Source organism: Aristolochia californica, unplaced genomic scaffold (assembly GCF_029961685.1).
Source record: "Aristolochia californica isolate CCGP_79_NKW_82.1479 unplaced genomic scaffold, dmAriCali1.0.hap1 SCAF_12, whole genome shotgun sequence".
Classification (NCBI taxonomy): Eukaryota; Viridiplantae; Streptophyta; class Magnoliopsida; order Piperales; family Aristolochiaceae; genus Aristolochia; species Aristolochia californica.
Genome location: NW_027181793.1, coordinates 23135304 through 23154380, shown reverse-complemented (window position 1 = coordinate 23154380; position 19077 = coordinate 23135304). Strand labels below are relative to the sequence as shown.

The following is a 19077-nucleotide window of genomic DNA, read 5'->3' as shown; positions in this document are numbered from 1 at the left end:
TATTATATTAAAGATATAACTTAGAAAATGTTAAATTGTGAAATGTGGAAGCAAATTGAAATTTTAAATTATTTATTTATAATTAATCCCTCATTGTATGCTTTATAAAATTTTAGTAACGCGTTACCACTTCCTCTTGTTGTTCAATCAAGATTAAAATGAGTGTAGTGTTCTGCAGTCGCTCTCTGTGCCCTTCTTCTCCCTCCTGCGGGATTTTTCCGAGTCTTTTAAGTTTCTGATCTCTAATCTACCCTTTAGAGATAAATAAACAAAATCACAAATGGAGATTGTTGCTGTCGGAAATCTGGATCCGGATTCTTGCACTCGCAGACCAACGCTGTAAGATGTAAGAGCAAGTAATACCGTTTTTCCTCTCCACTCTTCGCTTCTGTGTACTTTTCTATCTTCACGCACAACGCCGGGTCAAAATTCAGAAGAGGGAAGATCGTTTGCTTGTTGTTGCTGGTTTCAGAAAACCCACGTATATCTGGACTCCACCTCCCGGAATGTTCCCACGTTTCGGCGCCTCCTGACGATTGCCTTCATATGTAATTGCAGGAGAAGAGGAAGATTGGTCTTTCTCTACCTTCTGCTGCTGCTGCTTCTTCCGGTTCGGATCGGCGCAGAAAATGTTGGATTGGTGCTTGGGAGCTCGGAGGGTCCGGCAGATCCAAAGAGCGCTGCGCCATTTTAAGGTGACTCTGCTTTGCCTTTTCTTGACCGTTTTGGTTCTTCGTGGTACAATCGGCGCTGGAAAATTTGGGACCCCGGAGCAAGATTTCAACGAGATCCGACACCATTTACCCTTCCGCAAGCGCGCTGAGCCCCAGCGGGTTCTCATCGAAGCTGAAACCACCGGTGCCACTACCAAAAACAATGCAAATGCTGCGGCCGGTGGCGGCGCGGTACAGACCGGCGGAGAGGACATTAACAACAACGAGGTCACCATGGCGCACATTATTGAAGATGTAGCGGAAGATGATGCAGAGAAGCGGAATCCTGACGAACCCTACACCCTGGGACCCAAGATCTCTGACTGGGACGAGCAGCGGGCTCGGTGGCTGCGAGAGAACCCGACCTTTCCCAATTTCGTTACCCCTGACAAGCCTCGTGTTCTCCTGGTCACTGGTTCCTCCCCCAAAGCCTGTGAGAACCCTGTCGGGGATCATTACCTCCTCAAATCTATCAAAAACAAAATCGACTACTGCCGCCTTCATGGGATCGAGATCTTCTACAACATGGCCCTCCTCGATGCCGAGCTGGCCGGCTTCTGGGCCAAGCTCCCACTCATCCGGAAGCTTCTGCTCTCCCACCCGGAAGTCGAGTTCCTTTGGTGGATGGACAGTGATGCCATGTTCACCGACATGGCTTTTGAGCTCCCTTGGGAACGATACAAAGACTCCAATCTCGTAATGCACGGATGGAACGAGATGGTCTACGATGATAAGAACTGGATTGGCCTCAACACCGGAAGCTTCTTGCTAAGAAACTGCCAGTGGGCGCTTGATATCCTGGACGCCTGGGCACCCATGGGACCCGTTGGGAAGATCAGAAACGAAGCCGGTAAGCTTCTCACCAGCTTCCTCAAGGACCGTCCTGTATTCGAGGCCGACGATCAATCCGCTATGGTCTATCTCCTCGCTACACAACGTGATAAATGGGGTGATAAAGTCTATCTGGAGAGCGCCTACTACTTGCACGGTTATTGGGGAATTCTGGTCGATAGGTATGAGGAGATGATTGAGAACTACCACCCTGGTCTGGGCGACCACCGGTGGCCTCTCGTCACCCACTTCGTCGGTTGCAAGCCCTGCGGCAAGTTTGGGGATTACTCCGTTGAGCGGTGCTTGAAGCAGATGGACAGAGCTTTCAATTTCGGCGACAACCAGATTCTTCAGATATATGGATTTACTCACAAGTCCCTTGCTAGCCGACGGGTGAAGAGGACTAGAAACGACACCAGCAATCCCCTTGACGTCAAGGATGAGTTCGGCTTGCTTCATCCCTCGTTCAAAGCTGTTATGATTGAATCTTCTGTATAACTCCCTGTGGTTGTTGCCCCTCCTCTTCGATTCCGAGAGTTCCTCTTTCTACTTTCTAGCTGCTTCTATGCCTCTTCTTTCCTATTTATCGTTCTTACTTCCAGTGGTAAAGGCTTAAAGTGGAACATATGAGGTAATCCAAATAGAATCAATGTATTATTCTTTTGTTTTTTCTTCTCCATTTCTTGTAGCTTGACAGATATTCCCTGTTGAAACTTGGGATTTCTTCGTTTAAATATATTTCCTCATTATTGAACTTGATCATGAAAACCAGAACTAAGTTTTGGAAAACCCTATGAAATGAAACACCATTGACTGCAAAAGATGGGCGCATTTTTTTCTAGCTATAAAGCAATACTAATGCTCGTGCACCCCAATCCTTAAATCTTTTTGAGCTTCTACTTTAATACAAGAACTAGCAAGTTCCAATTTCCCTAAGAAGTTCTTTATCTATGGGTTACGATTCTATTTTGTTGTTTAGAGATTTCGTTTCTCATTTGTGTGTGCAGTGCAATGGAGTTCATATGAATCTGTAACTGGTGATAAGTTGCAAGTATATGCAACTTTTGGGAATGTTCAATTCTGTAACTAGAAGAAGATACATCTGCTTCAGCTTTTAGTCCTTTTGATTTTCTTCTTTTTTCTAAACTAATTGTCTACTATAAAGTTTTTAGCAGTAAGCTTGCCTGTAATCTTCTTCTATTGCGGTACTATGATCTTACTCTTAGCTAATATGCTTCCTTAGGACATGTATTACATTGCAAACTCGTTTAAGCAAATAGAAAAATTCTCTGTAGAAGTATGTGCTTAATGATGTCTGAAGCAGATGTATCTTCTTCTACCTCAGTGCTGTTACTGTCATAACAGAGTGCAACTTCTCATCTTCCTAAGAAGAACCCATGATATTTTGTCATCCATGCCAATGCATTTGCTTCCTCTGATCTTCAACCTTCTCAATGTTCAGCTCCCTTCTTGAGTTCATAAAATGTTTCAAGTGGCATAAGCTTTCTTTTGAGTATGTTTTCTTTTGTCAACTGCCTCATTTTACTCTCTTAGAGTTTTTCCTCACTCAAAAAGCCCTAATGGTCAAATGCCACCAAGCTGCATTTGTAACTAGACCTAGTATGAGTAGGGGGAAAAGTTTGGAAGGAAAACTGAATCTGCACTCTTTGTTTATGTGATACTCAGAAAGAGAAAAGGCCTTCAAGGTTACAGTTCGGATTACTCTCAAGGGGCATTTGGTCTCCTACCTGTTTTCCTCAAACTGGGTCGACTCTCTCTCTCTCTAGTGTTCTCAACTGTCAATCATGATCATTGAATCCTTGTATCAACTATTTGTTCAGCTGCATATATACCCCTTCTGTACTTTTGCTTGCCCTGTTTCAAGTCCTTGAACAGTTTTCAAACCATGTTTGGTGTAGTCTTAACTTGTCTCTTTCACTTGGTACTTGGACAAGACTCACTAGAGGCAATTTGTGTGGAATTTGTCTTTGGCCTGTGTGCTCCTTTGAGATTCTCATTTTGGGGTGCTTGTACAGCATGGGAATTATGTAAAACAAGTGTAGTGAAGCTTCAAGGGGATGGAAGATGATATTGGCTCTCAAATACCCTATTTCCTCCTTTTTTTAAAAAAAAACTTGATCTTTATGGGATTAGTGCACGCTATTGTATTATATCAACATAATAGCACCCATCATGATATGCATATGAAACCTAAAGCTGTGTTTGGAACACAGAAAACGGAGAGAAAAGAAAAGGAAAAAGCTTTTTATTTTTTCTTCTTGTTCGAATCTCCATGAAAAACGACAGAGAAAATGGAAGAGACTCTTATGTGGGTAAATTAAGTTGATGCCTACTCTAGTGAGAGGAAAGAAATTTTTTTCATCTTCATCTTCATCTAATACATTTACATGATCCTCATTTTCAAAATGGGTATTAGTGTGGAAAACAATTTCCACTGTTAGTGTCCCAAACGAGGAAAATAATAATCTATGAACTCTTTCTTGATTCTTTTTATTATCTATTAGATTTACGGTGGTTGAGTGACGGTCGGGTCGGTCCGGGTGTTTTGGGTTGGGAAAAAAAACCCTGCTTTTGTGGGACTGCGGTCTGCGTTCACGTCGTAGACACTTGTAGGGTTTTCTCTCTCTTCATCACTCTTCCCGGGAGCGGCGCCGAGCATTTACATCGAGACCACAACGAGACCGGAGCAGCGGAGAATAATGGCTCAGTCGCTGGAGCTGCTCTTGATTCAGTTCCTCATGCCGGACAACGATGCCCGGCGTCAGGCCGAGGAGCAGATTAAGCGCCTCGCTAAGGATCCCCAGGTCATTCCCGCCCTCGTCCATCATCTCCGCACCGCCAAAACCCCCAATGTTCGCCAGCTCGCCGCCGTCCTCCTCCGCAAGAAGATTACTGGCCATTGGGCCAAGCTCTCCCCGCAACAGCGGCAGTCTGTCAAGGCCGCTCTCATCGAGAGCATCACCCTTGAACACAGGTTTTACTACTTTTTTTTTTTTTTTTCTCTTTTTCTTTGTGTGTGTGAGTGTATACGCGCGCGCGCGTTTAGAATTTCAGAATGATCAACATGTTATCAGTTGTTGTGATCGATCGTTTCATCTCTCCTGTTCGTGTTGTCTCCCTTTTATGTTACTTCTAATTGAGCACATTCTCTACTCGTTTATTCATAGTATGACTTCTTTAAGAAGTCTAAAGTTTTCTGCATCGACTGCGAAGTAGTTATGAAGTGATCGTTGCATTACGAGTGTTGATATAATGCTGCCATTATTAAAACAAAGCTAATTTTTTTGACATTTTGTACGAACATCTGATGTGACTGTAAGATTTATTATTAAATAGATGTGTCTGCTTTCTGAGAATGGGGTTTCTGTTTTTCCTTTCTTCATTCTGCTCACATAAACGTGTTTCCGATATGGAAACTGGTCTTAACTTGTTTTGTTGTCCTTTTTGCAGCCCCCCTGTGCGCCGAGCAAGTGCAAATGTTGTGAGTATCATTGCCAAGTATGCTGTTCCTGCTGGTGATTGGCCTGATTTGTTGCCCTTTCTGTTTCAATGCAGCCAGAGTGGCCAAGAAGACCACAGGGAGGTGAGTGTGCGTTCCCAAATGTGAAATAGGAAGACTATAGTGTCACGTTGGTGAAGATTTTTTTTTTTTAGGACTATTCCTTGTAAGCTCAGTGATTTCTTTAGTTCTGCGCTTTGATATTTCATTAAGTGGGAAAGCCTCAAATGACTGGACAACTGGACTGATCAAGCCTTTTGGCCTATATTAGGTGGCGTTGATCCTTTTCAGTTCCTTAACAGAAACCATTGGAAATACATTTCAACGGCATTTTGCAGATCTTCATGCTCTTCTGCTCAAATGCCTGCAAGATGAGACTAGCACCCGTGTCCGTGTTGCTGCCCTCAAGTAGGCATCAATTCTTGTTCTTAGATGTTGAATCTTCTCTGACACTATTTAGAGAGATGGGGGATGGAGGGATCAATCCTCCTTTTTCTTTCTTCTGTTTTTATGTGTGCTAGATTAGTATAGCTTCATTGCTTGGAATTTCTTTGACTAAAGAAGAACCTCTTTTTTTGTGTCAGGGCGGTGGGGTCTTTTCTAGAATTTGTTAATGATGGAGCTGATGTGGTGAGTTAACCTCAAATTTAATGTTGTTGTGCTACTAATGTTGTTGTTCTTAACTGCTTCTTAGTTCTCAATTTTTTGGTCTTTATTTAGGTTAAATTTCGAGAGTTTGTTCCCAGTATTTTGAATGTATCACGACAATGTCTTGCAAATGGGGAGGAGGATGTTGCAACAATTGCTTTTGAAATATTTGATGAGCTAATTGAATCTCCTGCACCACTTCTGGGGGAATCAATAAAGTCTATCATGCATTTCTCTCTTGAAGTCTCTTCTTGTAAGGATTTGGAAATAAATACGCGTCATCAGGTGGAACAGCTGTCCATTCTTCATTGTGACTTATTATTCGTTCTCTTCATTGACATATGTTGAGCTTCTACTTTGTTCTTTGTGACATCAGGCTATTCAGATAATATCTTGGCTTGCAAAGTACAAGCCTATATCTCTTAAGAGGCATGAGTTGGTCTTGCCTATCTTACAAGTTATGTGCCTATTACTTGTTGAAACCCATGGAGATGAAGATGATGATCTAGCAATTGATCGATCTGCTGCAGAAGTTATTGATACGGCAGCTGTTAATATTCCCAAGCATGTATTCCCACCTATACTTGAATTTGCTTCGATGAATATTCGTAACATAAATCCCAAATATCGGGAGGCTTCCATCACAGCTTTGGGTGTGATTTCTGAAGGTTGTTTCGAGCTGATGAAAGAAAAGTTGGAACCAGTCCTCCACATGGCCTTGGCAGCTTTGAAAGACCACGAACAAATGGTAAGGGGAGCTGCGTCATTTGCTCTAGGTCAATTTGCGGAGTACTTACAACCAGAGATAGTATCTCAATATGAAAAAGTTCTACCTTGTATTTTGATTGCCCTTGATGATGCATCTGAGGAAGTAAAGGTAAAGCTATGAATTCCTGTTTATATTGAAGTTAGTATTTCCTTTTCAAAAAAATTAAACTAGTTTATGTTTTTTTATTTCACATGTCTTGTTTGTGCAGGAAAAATCGTATTATGCCTTGGCAGCATTTTGTGAGAACATGGGTGAGGAAATTCTTCCATATCTGGACCCATTGATGGGAAAATTACTCTCAGCAATCCAAAGTAGCCCTCGCAATCTCCAGGAGACCTGCATGGTGTTTCATCCCTCTATCTCTCTCTCTCTCTCTCTCTCTCTCTCTCTCTTATATCTGGAGGAACATTTTTCTAATTTATGTTTATTGTAATGGTGATGTTATTGCAGTCTGCAATGGGTTCAGTAGCAGCTGCTGCCGAACAAGCATTTGTTCCTTATGCGGAAAAAGTTCTAGAACTGATGAAAGTCTTTATGGTGCTTACAAATGACGAGGACCTCTGTTCACGAGCAAGGGCTACTGAGTTGGTTGGAATTGTAGCAATGTCTGTTGGCAGGATGCGGATGGAACCGATTTTACCTCCTTTCATTGAAGCCGCAATATCGGTAATCTGTTTGGGAAGATTTTCCACATTTCTTCTCAAGATCATAAAAAAATGCAACTGATTTCTTCCATTTGTCATTTACCTTTTGAAGGGATTTGCACTAGACTTCAGTGAACTTAGGGAATACACCCATGGATTCTTCAGCAATATTGCTGAAATTATGGGAGAGAGTTTTACTCAGGTATATAATCCATTCATGAATGAATCTGTGTAGATTTTTCCTAGTTAGGCAAGGAATAAGCCTCTGACTCAAGCCTTGGGGTTTGGAGGAATTTTCCTTTCTACAGATGGAGTCTCAGTCAAGTTCTTCATCTACAATAATATCCACCTAAAATATTGACATCCTTTCTGATTATTGTGGCTATTTGGAAAACAGTACCTCCCTCATGTTGTTCCTCTGGCATTTTCTTCATGCAATCTTGATGATGGTTCTGCTGTGGACATTGATGAATCTGATGGTGAAGATAATGTGAATGGGTTTGGAGGTGTTTCTTCTGATGATGAAGTCCACGATGAACCTCGAGTGCGCAATATTAGTGTGAGGACAGGGGTTTTGGATGAAAAGGCAGCAGCAACTCAGGCTATTGGGCAGTTTGCGCTGCACACTAAAAGTTCTTATGCACCGTATCCTTTCTCCTCTCTCTCTCTCTCTCTAGTTCAATATGACATTGTTAAAAAAATGTTCTATTGACTCTTACAAGCTATTTGGAAGAGTCCATGAAGATTCTCGTAAAGCATGCTGGGTATTTTCATGAAGATGTTCGGCTTCAGGCTATTATTGGCTTGAAACGTGAGTATCTGATTACTTATTTGCCCTACCTTACTTCTTCAGTTTGGAGATTCTTGTGTTATAGTTCTTGTTGCAAGTAAACTTACTGATTTATTCTATTGCAGCTGCCCCTACTTCTACTTTGATATCCATAGATTCTGTTCAGCTCTAACTGTAACTTTATCCTGTAACCAGTTCACCTCTAATTTCCTAAATCCTTATAAACGCTATTACTGATCTATTGTACATTGAAAGCGCCTTAAACGGGACTAGTTCAAATCAATAGTTGCCATTCTTCATTTGAGAGAAATAATGGTTATTATATATCCATTCTTAATGATCACTGCATAATTTAATTACCTTGCTTCTGATTATTAGGATATAAAATTCAAGTTCTCTTTCTTGGCACTTACAGATCAAGTATGCTCTAAAGTTTCTTTCTTCTCTTTCTTTGTTTTCACTTACTGGAGATAATTTTGTGCAAATAGATCTTGGAAGTTATCTAGTTAATGTCTTAGAACAGTAGGTTCAGATGTCAGGTAATGTTGGTGATATTGTCAGCCTGTTGATCCCTATCTTCTATTGACAATGCTCTTTTGTTTCCTTATGTAGATATCTTGACAGCAACTTTATCAATCAATTCAGGACTCAATGTGAGGCTGGATTCTATGTTTCTGGTTTTTTCTTTAGTGTTAAATAAATGGCATCATGTGTATACAAGTCATATTCTGCTGGTTAAATTGCCTTAGCCAGTTCTTGAGTGCTTAATGTGATGGACTATTTGTATGCAGGAAGGAGTGCCAGCTAAAAAGAAAGAGGTGTTTGGTAAGATCTAAATTTCATAGTTTGTTCATTCAGTTTCACATGCTGTTCCTATGTTTATTGTATTGTTCTAGTATTTAATTAGGTTCTTTCGGTTTCTGCAGATACTGTGATGGATATTTACATCAAGACAATGACCGGGGATGATGACAAGGAAGTAGTTGCTCAGGCATGCACTGATGCAGCAGATATCATCAAGGATTGTGGATACATGGATATTGAGTCTTGTAAGTTGTTTTTGCTTCACTCTTTTTTGCTTTGTTTCGTCTCTCTGTTATTTACAGTAACTTATTTAATTTGGCTTGCAGATATGCCTCGTCTTGTTGATGCAACTTTGGCTCTACTACGAGAAGAATCTGCCTGTCAGCAAGTCGAGTCTGATAGTGAAACTGAGGATGATGCTGAGCATGATGAATTGCTTATGGATGCAGTGTCTGATCTGCTCCCTGCTTTTGCAAAGTCTATGGGTTCCCATTTTGAACCCGTTTTTGCAAAATTCTTTGAACCTTTGATGAAATTTGCGGTTGGTTTTCTAGTCAATTTTTGCTAAATGGTTCTGAAACTCTAGAATCTCATTGCCATTCCTGATTTTTGGCTTAAATTTTTGTGGTTTTGCAGAAAGCGTCACGCCCACCTCAAGATCGGACTATGGTTGTAGCTTGCCTTGCGGAAGTTGCGCAAGGAATGGCCTCTGCAATTGAGGCTTATGTTGATGTGAGATGTTAAATTTTTTATATGATCTTTCCCATCTTTTTTCTGCACTTCTAAAGTTATGTATGGGCTGATATATGGAGTTCTGTCATGCTTCAGAAAGTGATGCCCTTGGTGCTGAAAGAATTAACTTCTTCTGAGGCAGCTAACAGGAGAAATGCTGCATTTTGTGTTGGGGAGCTATGCAAAAACGGCGGTTCAGTGGCCTTAAAGTATCCCATCATTTTTTTTAAATTTTTTTTCAGATCCATGCGTATTTGAGGTGCAATAAGATATGCTTTTTGCCTGGCACAGTTTTTCAACACTAGATGTTTCACTGCAAAAACTGTATTGCCTTTTTTTTCTTTATTATTAAATTAGAGTTAAAAAAACTTAATTCTTTCATTCTTCAATTACATTGCCGGAATTTGTTCCTTCCATCTAATTCACAGATACTACGGTGATGTTCTTCGTGGACTATACCCATTGTTTGGGGAATCTGAACCAGATGATGCTGTCAGAGATAATGCAGCTGGAGCGGTGGCAAGAATGATAATGGTGAATCCTCAGTCCATCCCTCTGAACCAGGTACCTTTTTCTGCGTACATTGGTTCTCAAATGAGATTTATCAATATCAATTGTCTGGATGTCTTTCGATTTTTATTTTTTTTTATCTCACAAAATTCTCGGTATTGGTTTTGTAGGTTTTACCTGTTTTTCTGAAAGTTTTGCCTTTAAAAGAAGATCACGAAGAATCTATGGCTGTCTATGGATGCGTATGTAAGCTAGTATTAGAGTCGAATCCTCAGGTGCGTAAACATAGTTGTGCCCGAGCTCAATGTAGGCAGAGCATAACCTAATATTTGTCTTTGTCTTCTGTCCAAACAGATCCTGTCCCATGTTCCAGAACTTGTACGCCTTTTCGCAGAAGTAGTTTCTTCTCCTGAAGAGAGTGGTGATGTCAAAACCCAAGTAGGAATGGCTTTGCATCATTTGATTTCTCTCTATGGGCATCAAATGCAGCCAATATTGAGTAGTCTCTCACCCGCCCTTGCTAATGCCTTGGCATCATCACTTGGTGGCAAAAGCTGAGAGGCTGGTATTGTTATTGGTCTTGGTGTTTGATTCGGTTGTGTTAAAAAAGGTATGCATGGCCGCCTCATCAGAATATCTGCAATTTTTGTTAGTCTGATGACTTGAACCTGTTTCATTCTAATGATATCAATGTTTCCTTTTTCCAGGTTTTTACGTCTCCATTTTTCCCCCATGTGGAGACTCATATCAAGTATTTATTATTTATTAACCATTCTTCGCTATTCATTCTTGTTTCGTGATTTTGTTTGAGCCTGTCTCATAATTTTGTCTTTTGTAGAGCTTTCTCGTACCGCCCCTTTTAGTCCCAATATGTCCCACCAGATTAAGCATTAAATCACAAGCAATGTAATAAAAACTATGGTTTTGAGTGCCCATATTTCCCTTTTAGTCTCATTATCTCCCAGATTAAGCATTAAATCACAAGCAATGTAATACACATTATAGTTTTTTTTGGTTTGAGTTTCCTCGTTTGCCTTTTTCTTGCACCCCGAGTTTGGCGTTGCTCCCCTGAATTTTCGTCAACAGTTAAGCGGAAACGAAGCAATTCCAGAAAAGATTAAGCGAGGAAGACGACGAGATGTAGGATATTTCAGGGCTCCCGGCGTAATCTGTCTTCTTAGCAATGCCCAGTGTCGTCGATTGTAAAATGAAAAAGGGCCAACGGAGAGAAAGATACCGATCCCGGCTCCTCCATCAACCATTGACGCCTACCGTTTTCATGCAAGCTCAGATGCTCTGAATTTGTTTTTTTTTTTTTTTTAATCTGTTTCACCTCTCTGCTCTCTTTTGATCTTTACCTTCAGAAGCGGAGGAAAGTGGGGAAGGTATTGAAGAAGGAGATAAAGAAATGGAACTGAACAAGATAAAAAAAAACTTCCCCCATTATTCGGGAGAAAAGGGGGAAGGTCAATAATTTTTTTTTTTTTTTTTTTAAATTTGAAGAGATTAAATTCTCATTAATGATAAGATTACTAAAAACTCAATTTTTTATTTATAATTTAATTTATTTTTTTATTTTTGGTTATTTTATAATCGATTAATTAATATCCTGAAAATCCGAACGAACACCTTTTGTGCGCTCTTTATTGCCCAGTTTCGCTTCATTCTTCTTTAATATTTGGGTTTCCTTGATACAGACTCATGCAAAACAGCAACCGCACGACAGCCAAGAGTCTTCTTCTCCCTCCCGAAGCCGACTCTCACGATTTCCTTTTATAGTAACTGTACTGGCACACTACTGTTTGTGGGACTTTTTTTTCTGCTCGCTTCCAGGTGTGCGGTAACGTGTTTCGATTCAACAACGCCTCTCTTTGATAAGAGTCCTCCTGCTCACTGCACGGATCTTTCCTCTTCTCTCCTTCCGAAATTCCTGCTGGGTCTGGTGATCCACTCCTGAAGATCTGAAGCTACAGTTTCGAGAACACAGGAGAAGAAAAAGAAGTAATCCAGGAGGGAGAGGAGAAATCCTGCTGCAATGGCGGAAGAAGTGCCTCTTCTTTCGTGCTTGCATTCGTCACATGGAAAGTCGTCTTCACTTCAGACCTTAGGTAATATCATCGTCTCTATCGTCGGTACCGGCGTACTGGGTCTTCCCTTCGCATTCAGGGTTGCCGGCTGGCTTGCCGGCTCTATCGGAGTCATCATCGCCGGCGTCTCATGTTGCTACTGCATGATCCTACTTGTGAGTTCCTTCTCATCCAATCTTCTAAAAACAATCTTATACATTTTGTTACTGTGTGGTAATGGATTTTTCTTTTTTCTTGCTTTCATTCCAACTTTCAAGATTATGAATTTCGGAAGACCAAAAAATTAAAAACAAAACGGAAGAATTCTGTACAGAAAGAATGAAAATATATGATTTCTCTGCTTACATGTAAATATTTACGTATCATCTGTTTTTCTTTTCATCCTCCACTTCCGAAATAGGTTCATACTCGAGACGTATTGGCAACAGAGGAATCAACGGAGTTGAAAACATACGGCGATTTGGGAGCCAAGGCATTGGGGAAGCCAGGCGGCTACCTCACCGAACTCCTCATTCTAATCTCACAGTGTGGTGGCGCCGTTGCTTATCTCCTCTTCATCGGTCAAAACCTCTTTTCCGTCTTCCACGGCCCCTCAGGAATGAGCTATTCCTCATTCATCTTCCTCCTCGTTCCCGTCGAGATTGCTCTCTCCTTCATTCGCTCCCTCTCCGCGCTCTCCCCCTTCAGCGCCTTCGCCGACGTATGCAACGTTCTGGCTATGGCGATCGTCGTCAAAGAAGATCTCCAGCTGTTCGACGGCTTTAAGAAGACGTCGGCCGTGACGAGCTTGGGCGAGCTGCCGTTTGCTGCCGGGATGGCGGTTTTCTGTTTCGAGGGCTTTGGATTGACTCTGTCGCTGGAGGCTGCGATGAGGGAGAGGAGGCGCTTCAGGAGCGTGCTTCTGTCGGCGATTGTTTTCATCACTGCCATCTATCTCTGTTTCGGGTTTTTCGGTTACATGGCTTATGGAGAGGAGACCAAGGATATCATCACGCTCAATCTCCCCCAGAATTGGTCTTCTGTTGCAGTCAAGGTTTGCCTCGTCTCTGTTTCCTTTTCTGAGCAAACTCTGAAAAGGCTAATATGATGATTTCTACTCATCTGCAGGTGGGTCTCTGCGTTGCGCTGACATTCACCTTCCCAATTATGATGCATCCCATCTATGAAATCGTGGAAGCTAAACTGGAACGAAATTTCCTCTTCCAGAAACTATGTTCCAACTCTCGGGTCGCTCGAATCTTCTTTCTGAATACAGCTCGTGTAATCTGTGTTTTGGCATTAGCTGTCGTCGCCTCCTTCGTTCCTTCATTTGGCACCTTCGTCTCTCTGGTCGGGAGCACGGTTTGCGCTCTCCTGGCTTTCGTGTTGCCGGCGTCGTTTCACTTCTTGCTGGCCGGTGCTTCTTCCCCACCGTGGCAAAGAGCGCTGGACATGGCCATTGTTCTGCTGGGGCTGGCTTTTGCCGGATATGGAACTTACAGCACGGTATCCCGCAATTGGATGGCATCATAAATTGCAAATTTAGGGAGATCATTTTTTTCGTTTCTTTTTTTTTTGCCGAAAGCTTTTTAATAGAGAAGGAAGAGTTGGGCAATGTAGAGAAGATTATTTAGGATGATCGTTAACATCTCGTTGATGTTGGATTCATGGAGGATAAACTGTACCGTACACATTTCTTTGCAAACCAGAAGATTGTTTATTTATTTTCTTACAGTTTTGTTATGAGCGATTAGATAAAGCCGTTTGCTGCAAATTGATAAAAAATTATTTGCAGAACCTACGACCACTGGTTCTGCGCGGCCAAATGACTAATACAGAGATGTATTGACTGAAGAGAGTCGCCTCCGTTAAAAGAGATTGCTGCTTCAATGGTTTCCTTAAATTGAGGCAACTGAGCAAGAACTTAGGGATTGCCGGACTCTATTCTTGCAAAATGGTAACAGGCAAACCAACTTTGGGATAAAAATTCTATTACCAAACTAGAGAAAGTGAAATTTTCACAATACCAACTGGGAAGGATGATAAGGCCGCAATAAATTTCGTTTCAAGGGTACAGTACTCGTTACAAAAAGTATTTTATGGTCAATCCCGCAGCACCTAGTGTAACCATGTGATTCATGTAACAACGGGCTCAATAAAATAGTTGAACATGAACAGATTTCTCTGCAAGTAACAGGACACCGTGACTGTCTTTTCGGAAGGTGTAAAATCCTTGCCACTCCCAAGATGCAAACAAATAAATCCTTATGATCTCTGCAAAACAGCAAAACGATATAAACGTCAACCCTAAATATAATGGGCAAAGAACTGAAGTCTTATTCAGTTTTGAAGCTATAACTTTTCCCAGGACACCATTATTGCAAGATTTGAGAGAAAAAAGAAATGCTGAAGAAACTACATCCTCTTGTACAAACGAGGACTGTAAAAATTATTGGTAATATATTCAGGAATGTACACAGCCTACGAAATAAAACTACAATAACCATCAAACAATAATCCAAGGAAAATCAACAAACAAAACGAATGCACCATCAATTTCCAAGTAAGCCATCTTGTAACGAAAAATGGAAGTTGCAATGAAGTAAATATAGCATCCTTGCAGAAGGGTGAAAGGCTACAGATGATGTGAACATTTATTTTGTCTCCACATCACAATTCGAAAAATATGGTTATGTTGTCTCTGTAACTTAACACTCATAACGAGCATAAGATAGAGAAGAGTCAGACCCTTGAGAAAAAGGTGACATGCACAATAAAATGAAAAGGGAAAATCTGTAAACTTTGTACATAATGAAATCCTAATCCAAAATTAGAAAAATGGTGGAAGACGATCTACTTGTCTAGGAGAGGGTAGATGACTCTCCAGCATCTACTTTGGTGCACCATTCATTTGGAAAGAGAACACGAGGAACAGAGAATAAAAAGAGAATTCATCTTAGCCAAGAGAAAAGGACAAAAAAAGCAGGATGCTGGATGGCCAAAGGAAGTTGATGACCAGATGACAAAAGAATAGGAGGATCATCCTAATGAAGCATTACCACTGGACTGAAATTATTTATCCATACAAAAGGCTGAAGTTATTTCATCTTAGACATTGGACCACAGATATGAACCAGCCAGCCTTTCTTAGAGGATGACATATTTGAAATTGTATCAAATTCACAAGAATAACCGGCATATTCATTTTAAAGTAACAATCGGAGCAACAGGAAAAATATTAGTAACAATATCTTATCCAGATCAATAAGAGACATTAAAGCCTGGTTCAAAAACCCATGGGAGAGAGAGGAGGAGAAGGAGAGAGAGTTGCCTATGGCCTTGTTTAATATCTTGTTTGGAATGTTAAATGGCGATAGAGTAGACTAAATTCATGACATCACAAGGTAGCGTACTTCCTAATGCCAACTCTTCTGCAGACTCCCTTTCAGAAGATGGCGCTTTTGGTCATTATGTTTTTGTGTGTTTTTTTTTCTCTCTTTTCTTGTTCCCCCTTCTTTTGTGAAAGATTTTTTTTTTTTTTTGTCTCATTCAGTTTTAATAAATCTAACCATCACTACGAAAAAAGATTGCAGTCAGATTTTTTTTTAAAAAAGTAAAAAGAATCATGAAAGAATGCGCATCTCTCCTCACAAATAACAACCCTCACATGAAAAGAGCACATACATGATATATGATGACTAACTCTAACCACTCAAAGAAGAGTACAGTTTGAGAGGGAATAATATCGCTCAATTGGTCAACCTCCAGGTAAGTCAAAGGGTTTGTTTAAGAGAAAGCACAAGATCAATCAGATTGCCCTAAATCATAGATTAATCATGAGCATATAATGTGGCAAGTAGATGACTGATTAAAGCATGTAGAAAGGAACAATGTGTTCAATCAACCAATAACTGCCAATTACATTCTAAATATTCTAAGCAGGACTCAAAACTAAAAGGATGTAAGTGGGAAGAAAATTGTTTTTCATTAAAAAAAAAAAAGTTTGAACAGATTTTCACCTTCAACTTAAAGGGCTCTCAAATTTCATCTTCAATAGAAAAACCACCATTTTATCACACTATGCAAAAAGAAGAATGTGAATGGTACACAAATGGTATTATTTCTCAAGCACATAAGGGAGAATACTAAAATCACATAACACCGAGAAATGTTTTATTATTCAGCAGAACAATAGCTACCTCTTATCAAAGTAGCTGACTCATTCATCCACCTCTGCTTTAATCTCCCTCTGCAATTCTTCCTTGTATTCGTCAAAAGACCCTGGGTAAGTCCTCACCATGCCATTCTCCACTACCCAGATCTCACTCCTCTCTTCATCATCACAAACACGAGATATTAGCCTTGAATCATGACTAACAAGTACAACTCCACCAGTGAACTCTTCCAATGCTTCTGCCAAGGCATCGATGCTCTGCATGTCCAAATGGTTTGTCGGCTCATCCAGTAAGAGAATATGTGGCTTTGACATGGAAATCGAGGTAAATACTACTCGTGATTTCTGACCCCCCGATAACTTGGCAATTGGTGTGAGGTGATTATGGCTTGGAAGCCCAAATTTTCCAAGGCGAGCTCGAACTGCCTCCTGCTTGCTTAGTCCTTCTTGATCAGGATGAAGCCGAAGAAGATACTGAACAGGGGTTTCTTCCATAGTTAAAAGGTCCACAAAATGTTGCGAGTAGCGTCCAATCCTCAACTTTTGACTCCGTCTAACCTCTCCCACATTCGGCTGTATATCACCTGCAAGTAGGTTCAGCAAGGTAGACTTGCCCGCTCCATTTGGGCCCACGATAGCAACCCGAGTTCCCATGTCAATACCCACATCAACATCGGATAGCCTGAAGTCTTCCCTGTTAGGGTAACTAAAACTGACTTCAATGAGCTGCAGAAGAGGCGGCGTGAGTTCAGTGGGCTCCGGGAAGTGGAATTCCACGCTATAGTCCCTCCACCTCCTTGGGGCCTCTGGTTGCGGCTCATCAACATCCACCTTCCCCTTCGCCTTGCCCCTCGCTTCCTTTGCTGCAACAAACTTAGCCCTATCTTTAACTTTGTCTTGCTGAACCCGGCTGCCACTCCTTTTTGCAGCCTTCACCTGCTTCTCGTAAACCTCAAATTTTTTGTTCATCTCTTTCCGTTTCTGCTCGTATCCCGTCTCAAAATCATCAAAATTTCCCCTGTAAAAATGTAACTTCTCATCGTGAAGGTGGATAATCTCAGTGCAGACAGTGTTGAGAAAATCTCGGTCATGTGAAACTACAACAAGTGTCTTCTTCCACCTGCACAAGTATTCCTCCAGCCAAAGAACCGCCCGGAGATCAAGATGGTTGGTGGGCTCGTCCAATAAGAGTAGAGTTGGTTGCATAAATAGAGCCCTAGCCAAGGAAATTCTCATTCTCCAACCCCCACTAAAGGATTTCGTGGGACGAACCTGCATCTCTTTCGTAAAGCCCAATCCAGCAAGGATCTTGGAGGCCTGTGCCTCAGCAGCATCAGATCCCATTATTTGTAATGTCTCGTATAACTCCGCCAACTTTTCTCCCGCTTCATCTTCTTCTTCCTCTTCAGGAGAGTTTTGGAGTTGGGCGACCTCACGTCGGAGTTTGACGAGCTCTTCGTTAGCTGAAACAACCGCTTCCAAAGCGGTTTTTTCGTCACCAACAACCTCTTGTTCCACCAAGAGCACATCGATGTTTTTGGGCACGGGAATTCTACGCCAAGCGAGGAGTTTCAAAAGAGTAGATTTACCTTTGCCATTAGGTCCAACAAGACCATAACGCTTCCCGTGCGAGATCTTGACGGAGGCGTTTTTAAGCAGCTCCTTCCCCCGTGCGGAGACGGAGAAGTTATCGATGGTGATGTCCTTGACGTTGGCATCGGCATCATCCTGACCATCCAGAACGGAAGCTTTGGATCCGATTACCACGGTGAAGGCATCGCGGTCGTCTCGGAGGGCTTCCCGGCGAGTAACTTCGGCCGCATGGGCGGCGAGCATATCCTTCTTCTCTCGCTTCTTCTGTTCTTTGTCGGTGACGGCGGCGGGGGCGGAAAGGTCGACCAGAGCGCGGGAAGTTCGCTGTGAAGGCTCGGAATGGTCTTCTGAGGTATTGATACCGTCTTCATCAGAGTCCGAGGGAGGTAGGTCGATGCCGTCTGTGTAGGAAGAAGCGGCTTTTGGTTTGGGCTTGGATTTGGATTTGGAAGAGGGCTTAGACTTCGCAGGCTTCTGATCCATGCTGGCGAGCATGGCGGAGACGGAAAACTTCTCCTTGGTGGAGGCACCGCCAGCGGCTCTCGATTTGGCAGCGGCGGCCGTCGCATCGTCTCCCTTCTTCTTGCCCATGACGTTGCAAGGACAGAATCCACTGGCTCTAGTCCTGGCCCAAATCTTTCCTTATACATGTAGATGTAGGTCGGCGTGTGGCATAGACGCAAAATCGACCCAGTTCCCAAAGGTCTCAAATTCCGGTCAGCGGTCTGATTTTGGGTTCCTTGAAATTGGAAATTTATCTGCCCCTGGGCAACAAGCCGCCTACCACCAGTAATTCAATTTTCTCTTATTTTGATTTACCATTAATCTCAATTTTATCGTTAAAAATTAAGACAAATAAATTAGGATAATAATATTTAATTTCTATATCTTTCAATTCAATTTTTATAGGATAATATTACTTTTAATTATGAGAATAAATAAATTATTAGTTTCTTCTAGAATTTGGATACATAAATTGTAATCAAACTCATTTGAATTTTCAAATAACAATTAAATAAAATGGTTGTAAATCCTAAGCCTTGGGAGTTGCTAAGAGCGTAAAATTTGGAATTTTTATGTTTTGCATTTAAGCCCTGAAATGCTACTCCCTCCATGCATATATTATTCGCTATATTTGGAATATGGAAAATAAAAATAATTAAATTTTAATTATTATTATTCCTTAAAATAATTAATTAAATTTTTTTTATTATTATCTTATTTTCACTAACTATTTTTAGAAATAATAATAATCAAATTCTTATTTTTTTTATTTTCTAAGG

At 41.3% G+C, this 19077-nt stretch overlaps 4 protein-coding genes across 4 annotated transcripts; 3 read left to right on the top strand and 1 right to left on the bottom strand.

The window, feature by feature from the left end:
- Positions 1 to 159: 159 nt before the first annotated feature.
- Positions 160 to 2298, top strand: LOC137946315 (xyloglucan 6-xylosyltransferase 2-like). The gene is made up of 2 exons (XM_068792556.1): positions 160 to 346; positions 559 to 2298. The coding sequence occupies exon 2, from the start codon at positions 630 to 632 to the stop codon at positions 2040 to 2042; it is 1413 nt and encodes a 470-aa protein (XP_068648657.1). The 5' UTR covers positions 160 to 346; positions 559 to 629; the 3' UTR covers positions 2043 to 2298.
- Positions 2299 to 4128: 1830 nt separating this feature from the next.
- LOC137946125 (uncharacterized) lies at positions 4129 to 10745 on the top strand. Its single transcript, XM_068792321.1, has 21 exons — positions 4129 to 4539; positions 5016 to 5148; positions 5336 to 5472; positions 5649 to 5694; positions 5785 to 5997; positions 6089 to 6589; positions 6690 to 6824; positions 6932 to 7147; positions 7238 to 7327; positions 7523 to 7770; positions 7848 to 7936; positions 8528 to 8568; positions 8707 to 8740; positions 8842 to 8964; positions 9046 to 9260; positions 9356 to 9451; positions 9548 to 9660; positions 9880 to 10015; positions 10132 to 10236; positions 10316 to 10571; positions 10669 to 10745. Exons 1-20 carry the CDS (start codon positions 4265 to 4267, stop codon positions 10517 to 10519), a joined length of 3150 nt encoding a protein of 1049 aa, XP_068648422.1. The 5' UTR covers positions 4129 to 4264; the 3' UTR covers positions 10520 to 10571; positions 10669 to 10745.
- A 1251-nt stretch (positions 10746 to 11996) lies between these two features.
- LOC137946739 (amino acid transporter ANT1-like) lies at positions 11997 to 13571 on the top strand. The gene is made up of 3 exons (XM_068793049.1): positions 11997 to 12203; positions 12449 to 13081; positions 13156 to 13571. Exons 1-3 carry the CDS (start codon positions 11997 to 11999, stop codon positions 13558 to 13560), a joined length of 1245 nt encoding a protein of 414 aa, XP_068649150.1. The 3' UTR covers positions 13561 to 13571.
- Positions 13572 to 13985: 414 nt separating this feature from the next.
- LOC137946113 (ABC transporter F family member 4-like) lies at positions 13986 to 18408 on the bottom strand. Its single transcript, XM_068792296.1, has 2 exons — positions 16227 to 18408; positions 13986 to 14301 (listed from the first exon to the last, which is right to left on the bottom strand). The coding sequence occupies exon 1, from the start codon at positions 18383 to 18385 to the stop codon at positions 16247 to 16249; it is 2139 nt and encodes a 712-aa protein (XP_068648397.1). The 5' UTR covers positions 18386 to 18408; the 3' UTR covers positions 13986 to 14301; positions 16227 to 16246.
- Positions 18409 to 19077: the final 669 nt, after the last annotated feature.